We start from the raw sequence: 19893 nt of genomic DNA, 5'->3' as shown, positions 1-19893 counted from the left end.
TATTTTGCAGCTCCAGAAAACAATTCCGCCACTGACCAGGAAAAACCTAGTCTAAAGTCCTAGTCTAAAGTCAGTGGCGCGTTCAGATGCTATTTTTAAGGGCGCATGCTTGGCCATAATGTAGCGTGTGCACAACGCGCATTAACTTTGCTTCTCTCATCTACACACAGATGCAGCAGTTGCCATTTTTGCAAACCATACATAATTACAAGGAAAAATATTCCACATGAGGGAAATCATTGTGGTGTCCATGAAGATGTGAAAAAATAGGCATAAATCTTGCTTACACATTTACCAAAATTATTATACGCCTGTTTACCTTAAGCTAATTTGGGTGGGTTTCTCCCATCCCCATACAATGTCACTTCTCTGTCTTTTACGGCCCTGACGAGAACGTCGGTCTCCTCGGCTGTGAACCGCTCCTAGCATGCGCCTGGCAAATCCGCCGTTATAATAGCAATCCGCCATGGAACAAGCGCGCCTGCTCTAAAAGGGAATGTGAGATGTCGCTCTGATTGGTTTATTTCACGTTACACCCAAAACACCTATGAGTAATGTAGCTACTTCAGACCAACCCATTTTAGATTCGCAAGAGTAATTTATCCCGCCGGTATAATAGCAACAGCACCCACAAAGTTACTTGTGTTTCGCATTTGATACTTGTGTTTCAGATCGTTAAAATAGGGCCCAAGAACTACAGCTGACTTCAGCCACAGCCTTAGATGAAATCAACTGAAGATAAAAGAAAAGATTAAATCTCTCAAGATCTCAGCAGAGGAGGATTAAACAACTCCACAAACAGCATTACCAGCTTCACTTATTACTAATTTAGACAACATGCATTCAGCTCTCCACACCACTGGGCTTTTGAAGTGGTTTTTAAGCATGTCTACCTTCAATATTTGTATATATTGTTAACTTAAACAGGTTGGGTATTTTAAGTGCCACTGCATCAGATCTATAAAATGGTTTGAACTTAGATCACTTTATTCAGTATTATGTTGTTTTAACTCAATTTTATACCCATTGATTGCATTTTAAAAGAAATTGTGTGCAAAAAGATTTGAAGTATTGTCTATATATTCATATTCACAATACACTGAGTATGTGGTTACGTTCTTGGCATCTTGAATTATCTATTAGTTCTTTTGAGTTTAGAAATTGAGTTCTTCAGATGCATTCTTTAAATCAAAGATGGTTACTATTTTAAAGAGTGATCCACAAAAACGCCTTTAAAAATATATATGTTTGTGACATTATATTGTTTGCTGTTATTAGACTGGGATTTTAATCCTGTTTGTCAAGATGCAATGCCATTTGTCTTTTTCTAACTCCATGCCCTCAATCGTATCTGGTTTATTAGTTTTTGGGTGCTTGCTTTCCTGCGTTATTGCCTGTCAGATCTAACCCGGAGATTTGTTGCCAACGGGCAGGAAAATGGACGGCCTGTCTGAAAGAACAATGCTTTATTACTACGCAACTTTTTTTTTTTTTTCTACTCTATTTGTGATTTGAAGTCTACGACAATCCTGGAGCATTTATAGCCTCTTCTATTTGACACAAAATGACTTTTCAGATAAGAGTATACTGTTGCCGAATGAGTTCTCCTGAAGACACTTGAGATATGGAAACAGCGAAAGCCTGTGATGACAGGGTGGAGTGAAGTCTTTTTATCCTCCCAAGGTGGCTGAAAGTAGAATGCGGGAATTGATTTAGGAATAGAGATGTGAGGGAGGGAGTGTAATGTAATCACAGGTTGAAAACTTGGTTGATGTGGAACAGAGGAGTAGATGAGAGAAAAGATGGGAAGTTGAAGTCTGTGGATGAGATCTGATCTTAAGCAAAAGCAGTTCATGCACAATGACTCAAACAAGACCCGAAGCCAGGTTTTATTTTAACCTTTGATTATTTTTTAAATGAGCCCTTTATGGTGTGATGTTGCCTCTTGGCAATAGGACTAAATTTGGCATAATGCAAAAATAAAACAAAAAATACAACAGTGATTTACTGCTTCTGCATAGCCTACAAACATAATTAGTGAAGAGAAGGATTGAAAAAGATCTGCACGTCATTATTTACGTCCCAATAGGCAAGCGTGTGTATACACTAGTAGGCTATATCTGTATCGCATCTCATCCGCGGTTAGAACTGCCAACTCTCCATTGAGGGGCTGTTTACACGACACCGTTTTCCATTAAAAACGTGGAACATGCGCTTTGGCCGTTCATTTACATGACAATGGCATTTTGGGTGCCTGAAAACACAAACTTTTGAAAACGGGTTTCAAAGTGCAAGTTTTAAAAGAAAAATCGAAAGCCTACCGTTGTCATCCGCATGTAAACGGCGAGCGCGCGTATAACATGTTCAGTCTATAGACCTTATGCGCCAGAGAAACGTGGGCGCCGCCATCTTTAGAATATTGTCTTTAAACTTCCGTTTTTGCGGTCGCTCTGTATATTTCTATGGCATTGCTGTCCAGAAGTAATTAGCTTTTGAAGTGGATTAATGTAAAGTTAACAAAAGTTATCATGAGGACTGTAATGTTTAAAGCAGATGACTTAACAAATGTCAGTCGACCGGGAAGATTTTAAAACGAGCCGTTCGTTAATAAACACGCAAAATCGCTGTGAAAATACAGACCGGAAGTCAAAAGACAACGAGCGCAGCGCTGAAAAGGGGCGGGGCTACATAAGGAGGTTTCGAACTGTTTCTCTACAAATTGACAACGGAGAACAACTTTGACAACGTCAAATGTCAATTGTCGTCGTGTAAATGTGCCCTTAGGTGCTCCATATAAAAATTTGCCACGATGACAACACACTTGAGGGCCAATGAAGTTTTTACTCCTAAAATAGCGCTCGGCATCGCACGTCCAAATGAACGATAACAAAGTATCTGTAGTTTGAAAGGCCAGAGCAAACGGGAAGATTTCCTGTGCTCTTTTATAGACCTTATGTAGCCCCGCCCATTTATGTATTTAAGGTAAGATCTTACGGATTTATGAAAGAATCTTCCCGTCTACTCACATTTGTTAACTAAAGTAAATCCACTTCACCAGATAATTACTCTTCGACATCGATGCCATAGAAATACCAAGCTACCGCAGAAATGTAAGTTCAAACACAAAACAGCCCTGTTAAAAAGATTAAGATTAATGCTGAAAAAGCTCGTTTTAATGTTTTACACTCATCTGCTGCTTCATATAAATTTACAATTAGCGCAAACAGCCGTTGCTCAAATATATTACATTTCGTGCAAATATTATTTTACTTCTATTACACTTTTATCAGTGTAAACAGAATGCGTATTGTCTGATATTTATAAAGAATTTTGGCTACCACTATTTACACAGTATAACTTTTTATTATTGTAAATAGATGCTGCCCTTATTTAAATACTGAAAACATTTACATTATACAGTAAATACATATACACATAGTTACATAGATACATGGTATATTAAGATTACATACATTTTCAAGGCTTCAATGGTAAAATTGGATCAATAGTATCAGAAATGTTGCTGTTTTAGCCTTTAAAATAAATAAAATAAAAAACATCTACAGTTTTGTGAAATACCTCTAGAGATGGTGTCAATGGAAGAAAGCCAACAGACATTGAACTTTTTATAGTTTGTGAAACTTGAAGACTTTAAACACAAATATACGTTTTCATGTGTGCAAGTTTATTCTATGACAGGGGCCTGCATTCATGGATTTTGCATTAGGCTCCATACAACACCCTCAAGATTGATTAGTCACATAGTGGTTCTAAAAGGTCACGTCAACTTATGAGCAAATATGGTCGATTTTAAATTGCGTACTTCGAGGAGGTCCTGCTTGAGCCAAGTAAATGTCATTGAGATGAATGGAAAATCTAACAGACTAACTCTCTCCAGATATTTAAGACCTTCTTGAAAGTAGCACCATATTTCTAGAGTAAAACATGAATTTTTGAAACAACATCCATGTTATTTTCTGCAAGATGAAAACATTATGTTTATTGGTAAGCAAAAATGCCTTTTGATAAGATACATGTGCACTGACAAACTCAATACATGTGCAACAGCAGAATATATAACTTCAGATTTTTAAAAGCTGACACAAAAAGAATGAAAGATACACTCAGAGTAGATGCCTTATGTATACTAATCATTTTTATTTAGACAAAAACATAGTATATGTACAACTTAAATAGGTTTTTCATTTATTGAGGTCTGGTGATTGATTTCAGGTGTATGATTATAGTAATGGCATCAGCTGTTTGTTGTTCAAACACACTCCCCATCTCTGCAATATGCCATCATATAGATTTCTGATATTGAGTAGTTTTTAACATTTTAGAGTGCAATATATGATTAAAAGGCTCTTTTTCAAGGAACTGTGCCATTTGTGTGCTGTGCTCGTCTCTGACTTAAAGTCCCCCTGTAGTCAATCATTTTCCCCCTTAAAACTCATCTTTGATCACCATTTAAATGTTTTTTCCTCGGTCTTAAAATAGCTTGAATGTAACTTTACACCGTTGCTTCATTTAGTATACGCGGTTCTATGAATATGCAAATGAGCCCCGCCTCCACTCACTCACCCCAGCTCAGAGATCCACTCGTTGACGATCACACGTTGATCTGATTGGTTACAAGGTAGTTTGTGACGTCAGAAACACCAGCGATTTCAAACCGTCTTTGTTTCACTGCAGTTTTAAGGAGAAAATACTCAGCAATGGCGTCGACCTATGAATTTACACATGATTTGTCTTAAAGCATATTAAAAACACCACATAAACACATAAACAACATTAAAAGCTTGATTTTCACCACAGGTGGACTTTAAGAATTAAAGTCAAATTGTTTTTATTTATCTGTTTTCTGCATTTACCCAGAAAATGAAGCATTTTAGGGGAGGAAAAACACATTTTAAACTTTCCCACACAAATGTCACAGGTCTCTGATAAGGATCCAGAAACAAATTGATAATAAAAAGTGAGTAATCCTTAAAAAGTAATAATAATAACCACAACAACATTGCAAAGCATGGCATTTGCACAGCATCTTCTTCAGCAGAGTGATTTGTTAATGCGTCATTCACAGTTTGACGGCGCTGACTCGTGTCTAAAACAGCTCCAACACGTCTCGAATCAAACAAGTCTTTGGGTTTAATAAAAGAAGCGGGTATTGATTGTAAAGCTTGCTGGCTGACATGAACAGGCTTAAAATATGCCTGCTGAACTATGAAGTTTACATCAGAGGCACATTCAGCATTAACAAAGCACATTCTTTATAGCTTTTATGAACAGCTAAATATACATGCCGACACGCGGAACAAATACCAAACACGGCCGCCGTCACACAAGTAAGATCTCTGTAACTGAGGCTTTAAAGCCTTAAAAAATACATCAAACATCAATAGAAATGACTGCTTGAGAAATGCTATGATAATATTTGGCAGTAACTTTACAATATCATTAGGCCTACATAGTGAAATTAAGTCATATGAATAATTAGAAGCATTTAACAATGAAGCACATGAACAGAAATAATCCCCCCCCAGTAAAACGATGAGGGGAAGAAGCTGAACAACAAAGAAAGCAAACAACAGAATCACCAGCTTGTGTCTCAACGGGCTCCGCTGACACCCCGCGTTTTCCAGTGTGCGTCTCGATAGTTTGATCGGGGACAAGAAAAGGCACTTTGCTACATTTGGCAGAGAGTAGAGGACAGTTTAAACATGTCAATACGCATCAGGAAACCCCACCTTGACCCTTAAACTCGACAACCGTTGAACGCCACACCCTAACGTACTTAAAAATCCCAGATTGCCAAACCTCTCGGACATGCGAACGCTCGAAACGTCCAGAAGCAATCTTTCACATCTCGTTCTACCTGTCATAGCGAGTCCCCAGATGAGGGAAGGGAAGTTTCTACCCAGTGTGCCAAGGGTCAACAGCTGACTTACATCCATTCTCTTGATACGTCCAACTATTATGGTGTAGAGTTGCTGACCCTCGGAAGAAGAGGTGTAAAAACAGTTTGCCTTGCAGATGTTCAGTTTTCAACAAAGAACTCGACCTGCATGACCAAACTGCGTTAAAAAATCGTGCTCAGCAAAGCTAGCACTTGTGTGGCAGGTGTGTGATTATCAACAGAGAGGATCATTTACTGTGTTTTACACACACCTCTCTCTGAAAACCAATGGTTTTTTTTACTATCATTGATATAATGTGCCTGGGCCGTGTTTACAGCTGTAATTAAGATGTGTTTTGGTCGATCGGCTCACAAGTAGACGAGGGAGACGCATTCCCGTTCACACCTGGTGTTTTAATCCGTCTCTTTTGTCCACTTTCAGCCACTTCTGTCCTGATTTCTTCGAGGGGAGGGTCTATGTATGTAAATTAATGTTTTTTTTAAGATCTTTCGATCTAATGGACAAAATAAGCTCACGCTATTTACATATCAACACGACCGAAGACGACGGAAAAACACACAGCTTTAGTTTCGGCTCTGACAGACGCAAGATCAGCCGAACGCTGTGAGTGTGTGTTAGAAATCAGGAATGGAGAGAGAACATTGTGCTTGATACGTTTTTCATCTTCAAACCAAACTCGAGTCTCCAGCCGTTAGTTCAAACCCCATCTGGCTAGAGCGCTTCCCATAATGTTCCCGCATTAGATCAGTAGACGGAGAGAAGACGGTGTTTTGTGGCTGTTTGAACACATTCGACCACATGAGCGTCTACACTACGAAAGCAATCCGGTTAAACGTGTTTTCAACTTCCTCTGGAAGTGGTGGAAAGTGGACGAGCTCAAAACATTTTAGACCCCGTTTACACCTTTAGCATCGTCCACTTGTGATCCGATCGACCAAAACGCATCTTATACCAGGTGTAAACAGGGCCTGGTCTGTTTAAAAGGGAAAGTTTATCATTAACTGGGTGCCACCATGTTTGTGTGACATCATACATTTAGCTAAATCAGAGAGTTTCAGATATCAGTACGAGTTTCCAAGTATTAAGTCAAAACTTCTTGGAGATCTGTTGTCCTTTTCCAAGTTGAATGGTAGGCAGTATATCAGTCTGTGTTTGTGAAGGACACGCTGAGATTTTCGCAATCAGCTCTGGCAGGTAAATGTAATACTTTTCCTGTGTGTGTAGGTTTTATTTTCCTCTCCACATCAATCATTCATTTGATCGTAAAGGAGAAAGAGTACAAGGTGATTGCATGTTTGATGCTGGAAATTGATTGAAAGTTTTTGTTTTAGAGTGTGTGTGTGTTTGTGTGTGTGTGTGTGTGTGTGTGTGTGTGTGAGAGGCAACATTCATCATCTCTAAGTCCCCTTCGCCGCTTGCGTCTGAAATCTTGTCTCTCTTCTAAATCCCTCCTCTGTTTTCTCATCTTTTTTAAAATTGTGTTTAAAAGTGGGGCCCAAAAGTCTGAGACCATGGTGAAAATCTGGGATTCCACGTGTAATTTAAACCAGAAAATAAACAGAACGTGTTTGGGTTTTGAAAAGTTTTAAACAAAAACGCTATGACTCGGCGCCATTTATTACCAAGTCACTCATCAAATAAGCAAATTTTGTGACATTGAGCATGTGATGTTTCCTCTGAATTGTTTCCTCTTAAATCATGCATTGCTATGCTATTATATATTTGTGTTTAAAGGATTTGAAGATTTTCACTAGTGGTCTCAGACTCAATTTGTGGTTTGTCGTTTTACAGAGATTGCACTCATTTCTAACTGTTAAAATACTTCAAAGCTAATCAATTCAAAATAGAGTTTGTTGTTTTCAATGGTTTTTCTAAGCCATTCCCAGGTTTCCCATGGCCGTGAGGACCCTGGTGTTTTCCAGCACACACGGCACCCTCCACCCAAAACAAAGTATCCTGGCATTGTTCCCGGGGTCACAGGTCCCGACTGGAGCTGGGTGTGGAGGCGACGGGCACCGGGTGGAGACTGAGCTCTGCTGCGCGGGAATGTGGGGTCGCTGGGACGTTTGGGGGCGTGGCTTGAGGCTGAGGCCACACCTTCCACAACAACGCAGAAGAAGAGACAGGCGGACAGACAGACACATCGAAGGGATGGACAGAGAGACGATAGGACAGTAGAGCACAGAAAAGGAGATAGCGATAAAGATGAAAACGACAGACAGAGAGAGAAACAGCATTTAGAGTGTGGTCTGGCCAATGATCTGGGGTCTTGCAGGCTGAGGGCTCTCAGACGCACTCAAGCAAGACTCTAACTGCAGATCCTGCAGAAACACAGAACAGGTCAGAAAGTGGCACCTCTGCACTGTGTGTGTGAGTGTGAGTGTGTGTGTGTGTGCCTACTTAACTATATTTTGGGGACAAATTTGTACCCAGAAGGGACCAAAACCTGACAAAATCTCCAAAAACCTCCCTTTAGGGGCGTCCTCATTTGTAAATCTGGTATAAAAATAAAGAAATTAAAGGTTTTTAAAACGTTTAAAAATGCTGAAAGTTTTGTGTGATGGGTAGGTTTAGGGGTCGGGTTAGTGTGTGAGTGTGTGTGTGTGATGGGTAGGTTTAGGGGTCGGGTTAGTGTGTGAGTGTGTGTGTGTGATGGGTAGGTTTAGGGGTCGGGTTAGTGTGTGAGTGTGTGTGTGTGATGGGTAGGTTTAGGGGTCGGGTAAGTGTGTGAGTGTGTGTGTGTGATGGGTAGGTTTAGGGGTCGGGTTAGTGTGTGAGTGTGTGTGTGATGGGTAGGTTTAGGGGTCGGGTTAGTGTGTGAGTGTGAGTGTGTGTGTGTGTGTGATGGGTAGGTTTAGGGGTCGGGTTAGTGTGTGAGTGTGTGTGTGATGGGTAGGTTTAGAGGTCGGGTTAATGTGTGTGTGTGTGATGGGTAGTTTAAGGGGTCGGGTAAGTGTGTGTGCGTGTGTGATGGGTAGGTTTAGGGGTCGGGTTAGTGTGTGTGTGTGTGTGTGTGTGTGTGTGTGTGTGTGTGTGATGGGTAGGTTTAGGGGTCGGGTTAGTGTGTGTGTGTGTGTGTGTGTGTGTGTGTGTTTGTGTGTGTTTGTGTGTGTGATGGGTAGGTTTAGGGGTCGGGTTAGTGTGTGTGTGATGGGTAGGTTTAGGGGTCGGGTTAGTGTGTGTGTGATGGGTAGGTTTAGGGGTCGGGTTAGTGTGTGTGTGATGGGTAGGTTAAGGGGTCGGGTAAGTGTGTGTGTGTGTCTGTGTGTGTGATGGGTAGGTTTAGGGGTCGGGTTAGTGTAAGGGGAGTGAATATACAGTTTGTACAGTAAAAAAAAACATTACGTATATGGAATGTCCCCAATTAGATAGCTAAGTAAACGTGTGTGTGTGTGTGTGTGTGTGTGTGTGTGTGTGTGTGTGTGTGTGTGTGTGTGTGTGTGTGTGTGTTTGTGTGTGGTTAATGATGTTAATTTGCACTTTCCCAGCTAACAAAAATATGTTCTGAGAATGCTTTGCTACCATTCCCATCAAGTTATGAAAGCGTTATTTCTTAATGTTCTCTGAAAGTTCAAATGTTCTTTTCTTGGTTATGCAAACATTCCATTTTTGTGGGAAAGTTACTTTTGAATGTTCCCTGAACATTCTGAAATAAGTAGTAAAAATTATATATATTTTTTTCGCTAAACGAACATCTATTTCACGAGAAAAACTACCATGAATGATGTATAAATAATGTTTTTGTGCTAATGTTTTGAGAACATTATCAAAGACCAGATAACTATGAAAGAGCATTCTATTAATGTTACTGAAAGAATGTTTGCTCATAACCTTGACAGAACGTTCCCTGTTAGCTGGGTTAAAAATTCAGAAATGAAAAAAAAAACCAATAATGAAAATTCTGCCATTATTTATTTCAAAACATGCTTTTGTTCATCAGCCTTTGTCCATTTGTGTTGCACAGAGAAAACAACAGCATGTGTCTGTTTTGAAACAGCATCATGGTGAGTAGATAATGGCAGAATTACATTTTTAGATCAACTCTTTCTTTAAATTGCACAACATTCAGCCCTTCGCTTTCCCCAACATATGCACCCATTTACTTTTTTCTTTCTTCCTGTTTCTCATTCTGTAGAATAACATGTTCTTACTGCAGCACAATGTGGTTTTAATTCAGCTTTGGTCTGAGATTCCCTGCTGGTACTCCATAAAACTGTGAGAGCGAGAGAGAGAAATAACCCTTTTCCAGCAGAATGATGGGATCTGTGAACCGCAATTAGAGCTGGCCTGCTTTACCGCTGACAAAATATTAAATCTATAACAAAAAAAATCATATTATATAATTAGATAAACATATTTTAATTAGATATATTAAATATGTTCAGATAAAATAATTTTATTTCACACAGAGTAGCTGTGTAGCTTGACGAAAATAGGCACAATGTATCTGTAACATTACACTTCCGGTGTTTACAGCTTTGTTTTTTTTATAACGGGAGCGATGCACTTTTTGTTTTGTGCCAGAGCGATTTGTTGTTCTGAAAACTTCAGTGGCGATGATTGATTCCTGGTTCGAGACCAGCAGGTTTAAGGGTCCAATTTTTCTGCCGTGTAAACATGCAGAATGAGCCAAATTGGTTTCCGTCTCCAACAGTGGTGGAAAAGGGCTAAAAGAGAGAGCGAGTGAATGTGTGTCTGGCGTCTCCACCAATCAGATTCAGTGTCCGTCAAAGCAGGGAAAGCCACAGAGAGACGTTAGAGCTGATATTAGCTCTGCGGATGCAGTAATGGCTTAAAGAGACTGGCTTTTTCTCATTGATCTCAGATCTGATGCCAGACAATCCTCAGTCACACAGATCTGATTCAGTCTCTCGAGCCGGACTGCTTTCATTTCCCCGATGAATTAACCATGGGATCGTCTGATCTCACTCTCGTTATACATTCACATTTCTACACACACATACTTGTATTCCCTCATGGTCCTCTTGGTCAAGCTGAACTATCACACAGATTTCATCATCTCTTCTAGTAGGGCTGAGCAATATGATCAAATACACCTGGAAAAAAGTGCGTATGTTGCTTATTTTAAAAACAACTTCAAGTGTGGTTAATCCAGTCACAAATTAAATTAATAAACATCAATTTTTAGATATTTTCTAACATATATCGTAAAATGTTTGAAGAATTATCTCTTGGAAATGACTTTTAATTGATAAATAATTACATTTAATGATTTTAATTAAAGGATAATTCCGGTATTTAGCACTTTGAGTCTCTTTTCTGGTTTGTTTTGGATGAACTAGAGTGGTGGACACAGAAATGTTGACGATGGGTCCTGTGTTTCCACTTTTTGACTCGTTTAGAATCGCCTTTGACGCTTCAGAGTGGCTGTCTGGGCATGCACGAACATGTCCTGTACCCTTAACGTTCGTTTTCAAAACTGTGCAACTCACCGAGTGGTTAGTGGAGTTCGTTGATGTTCCAAAACAAGTAGCGTAGCGAAATACAGTTTCTGTCGTGTTTTATTTGGTATTTTGTAAAATCCCATTGATTTCTGTTGGAGGACTCATTGCTCGTTGATATTACTGCGCTACCGGGAACGGAAAAGACTCTTCAGACTCAAATATCGAGCGGAAGTTTATATATACGCTGTTGTGAGGTATCTGAAAAAATAGTTCCACTATAGCAAATAACACGGATTGAAATCATACATTGCGCCGATATATTTGTTTTTAATCATCAACGAACACCACTAACCACTCGGTGAGTTGCACAGTTTTGAAAACGAACGTTAAGGGTTGTTTTAAGGACATGTTTGTGCATGCCCGTAGACAGCCACTCTGAAGGCCCTTGCACACTGAGTCCGAAATTATCGCATGCGTTTTTTCGCTTTCGTGATTCGGGGGTTCTGAATTGTCAAAACACCAATCAAAATGCTTGCTACCGATGCGAAAAACGTAGAAAATCGAACCTGATTTGATTTTTTTTTTTGACGGACTAAAGTTTCGGAGGCAGCGTACAAGCATGATTGACATAACGTGAGGTCGTATTTATTTTTTAACGTGCGAAAATTTCGGACGCGAATTTCGGACTCAGTGTGCAAGTGCCTTATAGTTTATCGAAAGTCAAAAAGTCGAAACAGGACCCATCGTCAAAATTTCCGTGTCCACCACTCTAGTTCATCCAAAACAAACCAGAAAAGAGACTCAAAGTGCTAAATACCGGAATTATCAAAAAGTGTGCGTGAAAATGTCAAATAACAATGTGGTAACCTGGTTGTTTAACCATTTTATTTGTTGAATTTCCAACAAAAATAACTAGCCTACTGGTCAGAAATGTATTTTATTTTATTTAGAATAGTTCTAAAGGCATAGAAACTATAAAATAACACTATATTGTAGTAGTATGTAGGCTAGTGATAAACTATTTTTATTGATAGTGTTTTTGTTATTTCTACCATTACTGTGATACGAAAAGAAACATTGACGTAAGATTTTGGTCAGCCCTTTCTTTGTTTTTCTTTCACACACAGATGCTAATATACACGGACATTGGGAATGTTTATTGGGAACATACGAGTAGTGTTCTCCCTAAGGGCACTAAGGGGGTTACGACTGATAGACAGGAAGACGCACACACACACACACGCACTAACAATCTCTCTCTCTCTCTGTTTCTCACTCCATTTGCTGCCCACTAAATCAATTTCACTGAGATTGTCTCTTTGGGGAGTGAGGAAGGAGCAACATGTTGGCAGCTGTATTGAATGTGAAATTTTCAACATGTTTGTAATCTACAGAGAATTCACAAACACAGCAGTGAAGGGCCAAAAAAAAACTTGCTCTAACTGTACTGTTGTTATTCTTCTAGAAAACAGCTTAAAGGACTAGTTCACCAAAAAGTAACAATTCTGTCATCATTTACTCCCAACCCTCCTGCTGTTAAACAATCCAATCTACATCTAGAGTGATCCTAATTAGTTCATATGACTTAAATGCTATATTAGTATGTCCTCTGAATGGTTTATGGGAGAATTTTTTTTTTTTTTTTTTTTTTGTCCTTTTTGGTCACAGTAGCATGACGTGAAATTTCTGCTAAAAATCTCACTTGTTTCACAGAGGAAAGACAGTCCTACAGGTTTGAAATTACATAAAGGTGAGTAAATGATGACAGGATTTAAATTTTTGGGTGAACTATGCCATAACCAACTCAAGATAACTTTTGGTAACACTTTACAATAAGGTCCCATTAGTTAATATGCATTTACTAACAATGAGCAGTGCATTTGTTACAGTATTTATTAATCTTTGTTAATGTTCATTGATAAAAACACAACTGTTCACTGTTAGTTCATGTTAGCTTAAGTCCATTAAATAATATTAAAGAGGTATCTTTTAATCTTTGATCAAAGTGACTCCTTGCAGCGACTTCTCTGATGATGTGTTTACTGGTGCGAATAGCAAACCACAACCATCCAATCAATTTCTCAAGGTCAAAATAAAGTGCACTCAGATATGTCACAATAGGGAAGAAAAGACTGTCGCAACTTCCGTTTCATGCTGACTTTAACTAACGTAAAAAATGTGAATCTTACTGAAAAGTGTTGCCAAACTTTCATGATTTAAAACAAGCAGCACATCAGACAAATGCAAACAACAGAATGTCTAAGACTGAAGATATCATTGTTCTAGCAATATAATCAGGGCTTGACATTAACTGGTTTTTCAAAGTTACTAGCCACGCAGCATTTTCACTGGCCACAATTTTGACATCGATAACATTGGGAAAAACTGCCATAAAGATATTTTTAATACTATCTCATAATTTGGCAGCAGGTTTATTAGGCTGCTGTCACTTTAAGACCTGACACACGGATCCATTATACTGTTACCTTTCTCATCTGTTTACATTCTCTTAAAACAAAACTGACTGTGTTTACGTGAATACTCGCCAAGACCGGCATTTTGACATTATTTTGTGTGTATGTGAATGTTTAAGGACAATAAGCAGCAAAAAAGACCACAATTTAGTACTACAAGGTGACTTTGTTATACTTGGGTGTGAGCACAAAATCTGCGGGAATTACCTGCGTAAAATTATGCACAATACGCGCAATCCCACGCCGAAATTTAAAGCCTTTTACGCCGACGATATTCATCCGGAGCAAATCAAACGAGCGAGTGAGAGATGATGAGAGAGAGAAAGCGCAGCTGGTATCCTGTATCTATTCTGCTGAAAATGAGTATTGGAAGCGTTCAGTATTGATATGTATCGAAAAATCGATATTTTTGACAACACTACATTGCACTTAGTTTATTATTTCAGATCCCTTTTTAAAAGACTACAAATGAAAAATGTAATAAAAATGTATCCCGCTAAAGTGGCTAGTAGGAGTGACTGCAGTACACGCCACTAGTGTTAATGTCAAGCTCTGAATATAATTGTTCAACAAATTCATTAAACAATGTGCGATGTGCTTTCAGAGTGACTGTACCTGGCTGCCCTGTACGTGTCCATTAAAGTCATTGTTCCGAGGTGTCAGGAAGGAGTCGTGGGTCGTCGTTTTCTCTGTCCGCGGCAAACTGGGATCGCCATCCTCCACGCCATTCGCCTTGCGCACGCACAGGACCTTCCGGAAGCTCTGCTTGAAGTTGTCGGACAGGAACCCGTAGAGCAGCGGATTGGCACAGCTGTTGGCGTACGACAGGATGACGGCGAAGAAGTACACCCCTACCACCACGCTGTTCTCCGGGAGTATGAACACCAGGTTTACCATGTTGATGATGTAGAACGGCAGCCAGCAGAGGACGAACACCACCACGATTATCACCACCATGCGGGTCACCTTCCGCTCGGAGCGCCTGCGCTTGGTAAATCCCGCTCGCGCACCGGACGACTTCACCTTGACTACGATGAGAAGGTAACACATGCAGATGACCAGCAGGGGGCCGAAGAATCCGAGCGTTGCCGTGTAGAGTATGAACGCCGTCGACCAAACGTCTCGTGGCTCCGGCCAACTCATGTTGCATGAGTGAAACATGTCCTGAACGTCAGAGAATATCACCACGGGAAGAACGACGACGAACGAAAATGCCCACACCGCCGCGCTAACTGCTTTAGCTACTCGTGGCCGGCGCCACCTAGTGGAGCGGATAGGATGCACGACTGCTAAATAGCGATCGATGCTCATCACTGTCAAACAGAAGATGCTCGTGAATTGATTTAGCGAGTCTGCCGTCATTACAACGCGACACAGGAATGAGCCGAACGGCCAGTAGGAGAGTACGTTTTGCGTCGTAAGGAAAGGGAGGCCCAAAATATACAGCTCATCGGCCACGGCAAGGTTTAAAATGTAGATGTTCGTAACCGTTTTCATCTTTGCGTAGCGCAAAACCACGTAGATGGCCAGAGTGTTGCCGGTAAGTCCAACGATAAACACGGTGAATGATATGACCGCAGTAACCATCGTGCTGCTCCCTTGGAAAGGCATGCTTTGATTTGACACATTCTCGGTGTAATTCCCAACTGGAGTTCCTGAAAATCCCAGTCCAGTGGAAGAGGAGTTATAATCCCCTGGGATGAACCCCGTCCACCCGGATTGGTTAAATGACCCCATTCTGGATCTGGAATGGACAGAGAGATACAAAAGGGTCAGAAACAACAAGTCTAAAGGTGGGAAAGGGAAGAGTGACTGGATGGAAATGGAAGAGAGTATAATGAAGCTCAGTGGCAGGGTACATAGTTTCTCTTTATGTTTGTATGTGTTTGTCAGAGGGACAGAATAAGGCTTATGTAAATGTAATGTGCTTGATTTACAGTGAGAGATCAGAGAGACTGAATCAGTGCAGATGATCACACCTCAGCTATAAAGATCAGAGCCAAAACTGCAAACCCACACAAGGAGACTGAAGTGACACAACGCATGCATGCATCTATCTCTCTTTCTCTGTCGCTCCCTGTCTCCTGTTTTCTTTCTCTCCTAAGAGCTGCATAGAGGCAGAGCACATTTTAGTCACACCACCACTGAGATTCATTTAAAAAAAAAACTATATAAGAAAGCCTCCCTATTTCAAACACATCTGATTAAACTCAACAGCTCATTATTAGAAACTCCAAGACCGGAAATGGATGTAAACAAAAAAATAGGGGTTTATAGGGGTTTATAATCACTTGATATCTAGTGGACCGAATATTGTACAAAGTCAAAACACAGTTAACTATTGTTTTTATTGCAGCAATCGCAATGAAAAATGCATTTTTTTTATCAATGCATTTGTTGATTCTGGTATTTCTATTAGTCCAGAGATCAATATTTTCACAGTCCTTTTTCTCTGGATTTGAGCACAGATAAGTCAAAAGTGTCTGTCGCAGCACAGATCATAGACTAAGAGACTTGATTTGGTTTCAGTCAACCTGAAACTAGATTTTATATTCCTTCCACTATGTATCAAATCTCTGTTGCTGTGGAGTTTTTAGTCAACAGTCCATTTACACAAATTAGCAGAGTTTGTTAAAATAGTTGAAAACCAATTTGTATTAGCTCGGATGTGTCAACAATGTTTAAACCCTGCAAATGTCAAAAAGCTTCAATAATTTTTTTTTTTTAAATAGTTGAAAACTAATTTAACTAAATTACTATATAATTATATTATAATAAACCATATTTAATTGTCAACACAATAAAACCACAATGACATGCATTCAGACAAGAGTCAACTATTTGTTGAAAGTAGAAAGTTTGAACCATGTTCTTTTCGGGACAAGGGGCAATGTTGGGGCAACTTGTCACACACTATAAATATAATTAGTTAGACTTACTATAAAAAAGCATTCAAACCGATTGCCTTAAAATATAAATAATAATATAAATAAAGTTCCAAGTGCCCAACCAAATGGAACACTGATCACCATAATGGTGAACATCAACATCAATTTATGAAGTCAGCCTATGTAAGTTGTATTGACAATTCAACATTCATGATGACTTTGGGAAATGAGTGAATGCAACTAAAGATAATTGCAGAAGTGGAGGAAATGATTAAGAATCTATTAAGAATTGCCCCACCTCGAAAACACATTTTTGTTGTTGTTGACAAAATAGCGCTCAAACCTATCAATTAATCTGAACTTCGGTTTTATGAGTAAACAAGGCATAGGCTAGTGAATAGAGATTTTTACAATTAAATTAAGACATTAAGTAAAGTTAACTAAAAAGTGTTATTTAGAACAACTGTTCGATTTTACAGTGCATTTCCTAAATGCATCTATACAATTTATTTATTTTATTTTGAATAATACACATCATTTATGTATGTGTATTTTTTGTGTAGACTTTCGCTGGACCTCAACTCACAACATTTTCCCTCAGAACAAACGAGGAAAAAACGCACTTATCTTTTATGGTCTTATGACTTATGAGACCAGGGTCTCAACTGGATCTACTACAAAATATTTTCTTTCAAATCTGCTTCCACCTTGATATAGCCTAAACTCAAGACAGTGAGAAGAACGGCGGCGTGCCGGTTTTTCTTGCGTGGTTGCATTCCTCAGAGACATTATTTATGATTATTGTTTAGAAATAACACTTTGCAAACTCCGTGGAAACAAAAAATAAATAAATCATATTTCAGGCAATGATAATCGGCTGTGGTGAGGTTAAAACAGAACATTATTGGTCAATTCTAAAGAAATGTAGAAGCACTGCCCTCAAAGTGTGAACGAACACAGTCCTGCAGTAAGTTAAGAATATTCGTACAATTATTACTTCAAGATTCCTTAACTTGAATGGTTTTCTTTACTAAAATGAACTTAAATCAGAACCTCACCATAAACAAAAATGTTCCTCTGGGCTTACCTGAGTAGCCTATGTATCAGTAAAACGCAAGGAGGCGTGAAACATCCCACGAAGGAGACGAGAAGAGTAGGTACAAATAACAAACACTGATAAACATTGTTGAATCTGTCAGCGACAGTCTCTATTAAATTAGCCACAGGACAAGCTCTTGCGTGCGCGCTCTCGCTCCACACCAGTGCTGAGCCTCGCGACAGGTGATGGCATCTGGTGCCCGACTCACTCTGAGATAGAACTAAACAGAGAGAGAGAGGAGAGAGAGAGAGAGAGAGAGAGAGAGAGAGAGAGAGAGAGAGAGAGAGAGAATGCGCGCGATCGCAGTTTAGTCGCAATCCTGCAGTCAAGCCGTGCGCGCGCTCCTTCACATCACAACGGATTAATATCCCACACATAAATAATTCTTTAAACCACAACATGATAACATACACAACCTTTGCCCATATGATCATTTAAGGAAATAATAACACATTGATATTTATATAATCTGTGAAAACACAAAATTACAGTTTGCGTACAAAACCTGATGTTTTTGGTCAAGCTTTTTGGTATTTTTGGCATCATGGCAATTAATTACATTGTCTTTCCAATGTTCATTACTATATAAAAAATTATATGGTCAATAAGTTTTGACAACATAAGTCCGTTTAATGTAATTTAAGTTGAAATTACTTTTAAAGCCAAGTTGATTGTAGGCTACTTACAAATTTAAGGCAGCAACCTTTTTTTTTTAACAGTGTATAATGGGTTCGAACTTTTACTTTTGAGTCTGTAGCCTATGTAATTCTCAGTGTTTATTACAAAGAGTGTCAAAATGCAGGAAATCTTTTTAAAAAGTAGCGAAAGAGAATTCTTATTTCTTATTTTTGACCTTTTCTTGACAGGTTTTGTGATATTCACCCCTAGCTTTATCCGTTAAAATGAATTCATTCACTTCTCAGCGGGAAACAGAGGGTGAGTTTCAATCAGTTTCAATCAGCAATTTCAGTAATCAAGGAGTCGGCCATTTTCACCCAAAAAATTAAAATGATCCCATAATTTACTCCCTCCTCAAGCCATCCTAGGTGATTATGACCTTTTTATTTCAGCCAAACACAATCAGAGTTATATTAAATATAATAGCCTGGCTCTTCCCAGCTTTGTAATGGCAGCGAATAGTGTACGAGTTTTTAAAGCTCCATAAAGTGCATCCATCCATGCATGATAAAAGTAATCCATACGGCTCCAGGGGGTTAATAAAGGCCTTCTGGAGCAAAGTAAAGCGTTTTTGTAATAAAAAATATCCATATTTATAACTTTATGAACTATGATCACTGGGATCCAGCAACGGCCCATTGTCCTTACCAGTTCCCGAATTCATGCACACTATACACTGATTCATGAGCTGATTCAGCAAACAGATACGACAAAAGAGCTTTGAGGTGTGTGTATAGAGTCAAGGTACACAGAACACACTGTTCCAGGTGTTAATCGTCTTTCATCAAATGTCTCTGCGATTAGCCATGGACTGTAATCAGAAACGCTTTATGTCCGTCAGTCATTTTGTGCAATGGGGTTTGTTGACGTTTTTGGAGGTCTTGCAAGGTTTTGCAAAGAATATCCATACTTCCCTTCCACATAAGGTAAGTCAAACGAGTCAGTCAAATCTCTGAATATGTAGATTTCATAAAACAGTGACAATGCTGAGATTTGTGAAGTGCGCAGGTTGTTCTTTATTTTACAGTATGGGAACTACATTTACTTGCCTAAAAAGGACTGGGTAACGGTAACTACATGGGTTAAGGTTTGGTTTAGGGGTCGGTTCAGGGTTAATACCTAGTTATTACCCATGTTATTGCTATTATAATACGTACATATGTACATGAGGAACTGGACTGTAAAATAAAGTGCTACCTGTGTGCAACCTTGGCTGAGTAAAATATTTGATCTTTTGTTGTTAGTGCATCAAAGGACAATGACAAGATGGCGTATATGTTCAGGAAAGTATTTATGTTTGTCCTTACAGTATGTATATACATAATTATGGCCACAGCTTGTGTGTGACTGTAGGCTAAAATAAGCAAAATGATCTGCCAGTGGGGTAAGAAAAATAATCTTGTTTCCGTTTGAATTCAGGATCTTTTT

At 39.2% G+C, this 19893-nt stretch overlaps 1 protein-coding gene across 2 annotated transcripts; it reads right to left on the bottom strand.

The window, feature by feature from the left end:
- Positions 1-3363: 3363 nt before the first annotated feature.
- On the bottom strand, positions 3364-17992 carry LOC311285114 (somatostatin receptor type 5). Of its 2 annotated transcripts, none has more exons than XM_084400580.1 (3): positions 17776-17992; positions 14416-15544; positions 3364-8242 (listed from the first exon to the last, which is right to left on the bottom strand). In XM_084400580.1, exons 2-3 carry the CDS (start codon positions 15535-15537, stop codon positions 8159-8161), a joined length of 1206 nt encoding a protein of 401 aa, XP_084256706.1. In that variant the 5' UTR covers positions 15538-15544; positions 17776-17992; the 3' UTR covers positions 3364-8158. The 2 variants fall into 2 exon arrangements, with proteins under 2 accessions (XP_084256706.1, XP_084256705.1); XM_084400579.1 differs by having other exon boundaries at positions 3364-8018.
- Positions 17993-19893: the final 1901 nt, after the last annotated feature.

The sequence above is a fragment of the Rutilus rutilus genome, assembly GCF_951802725.1.
Source record: "Rutilus rutilus genome assembly, chromosome: 2".
In the NCBI taxonomy this organism is placed as follows: domain Eukaryota; kingdom Metazoa; phylum Chordata; class Actinopteri; order Cypriniformes; family Leuciscidae; genus Rutilus; species Rutilus rutilus.
This window is presented reverse-complemented; position numbering and strand designations above follow the sequence as displayed.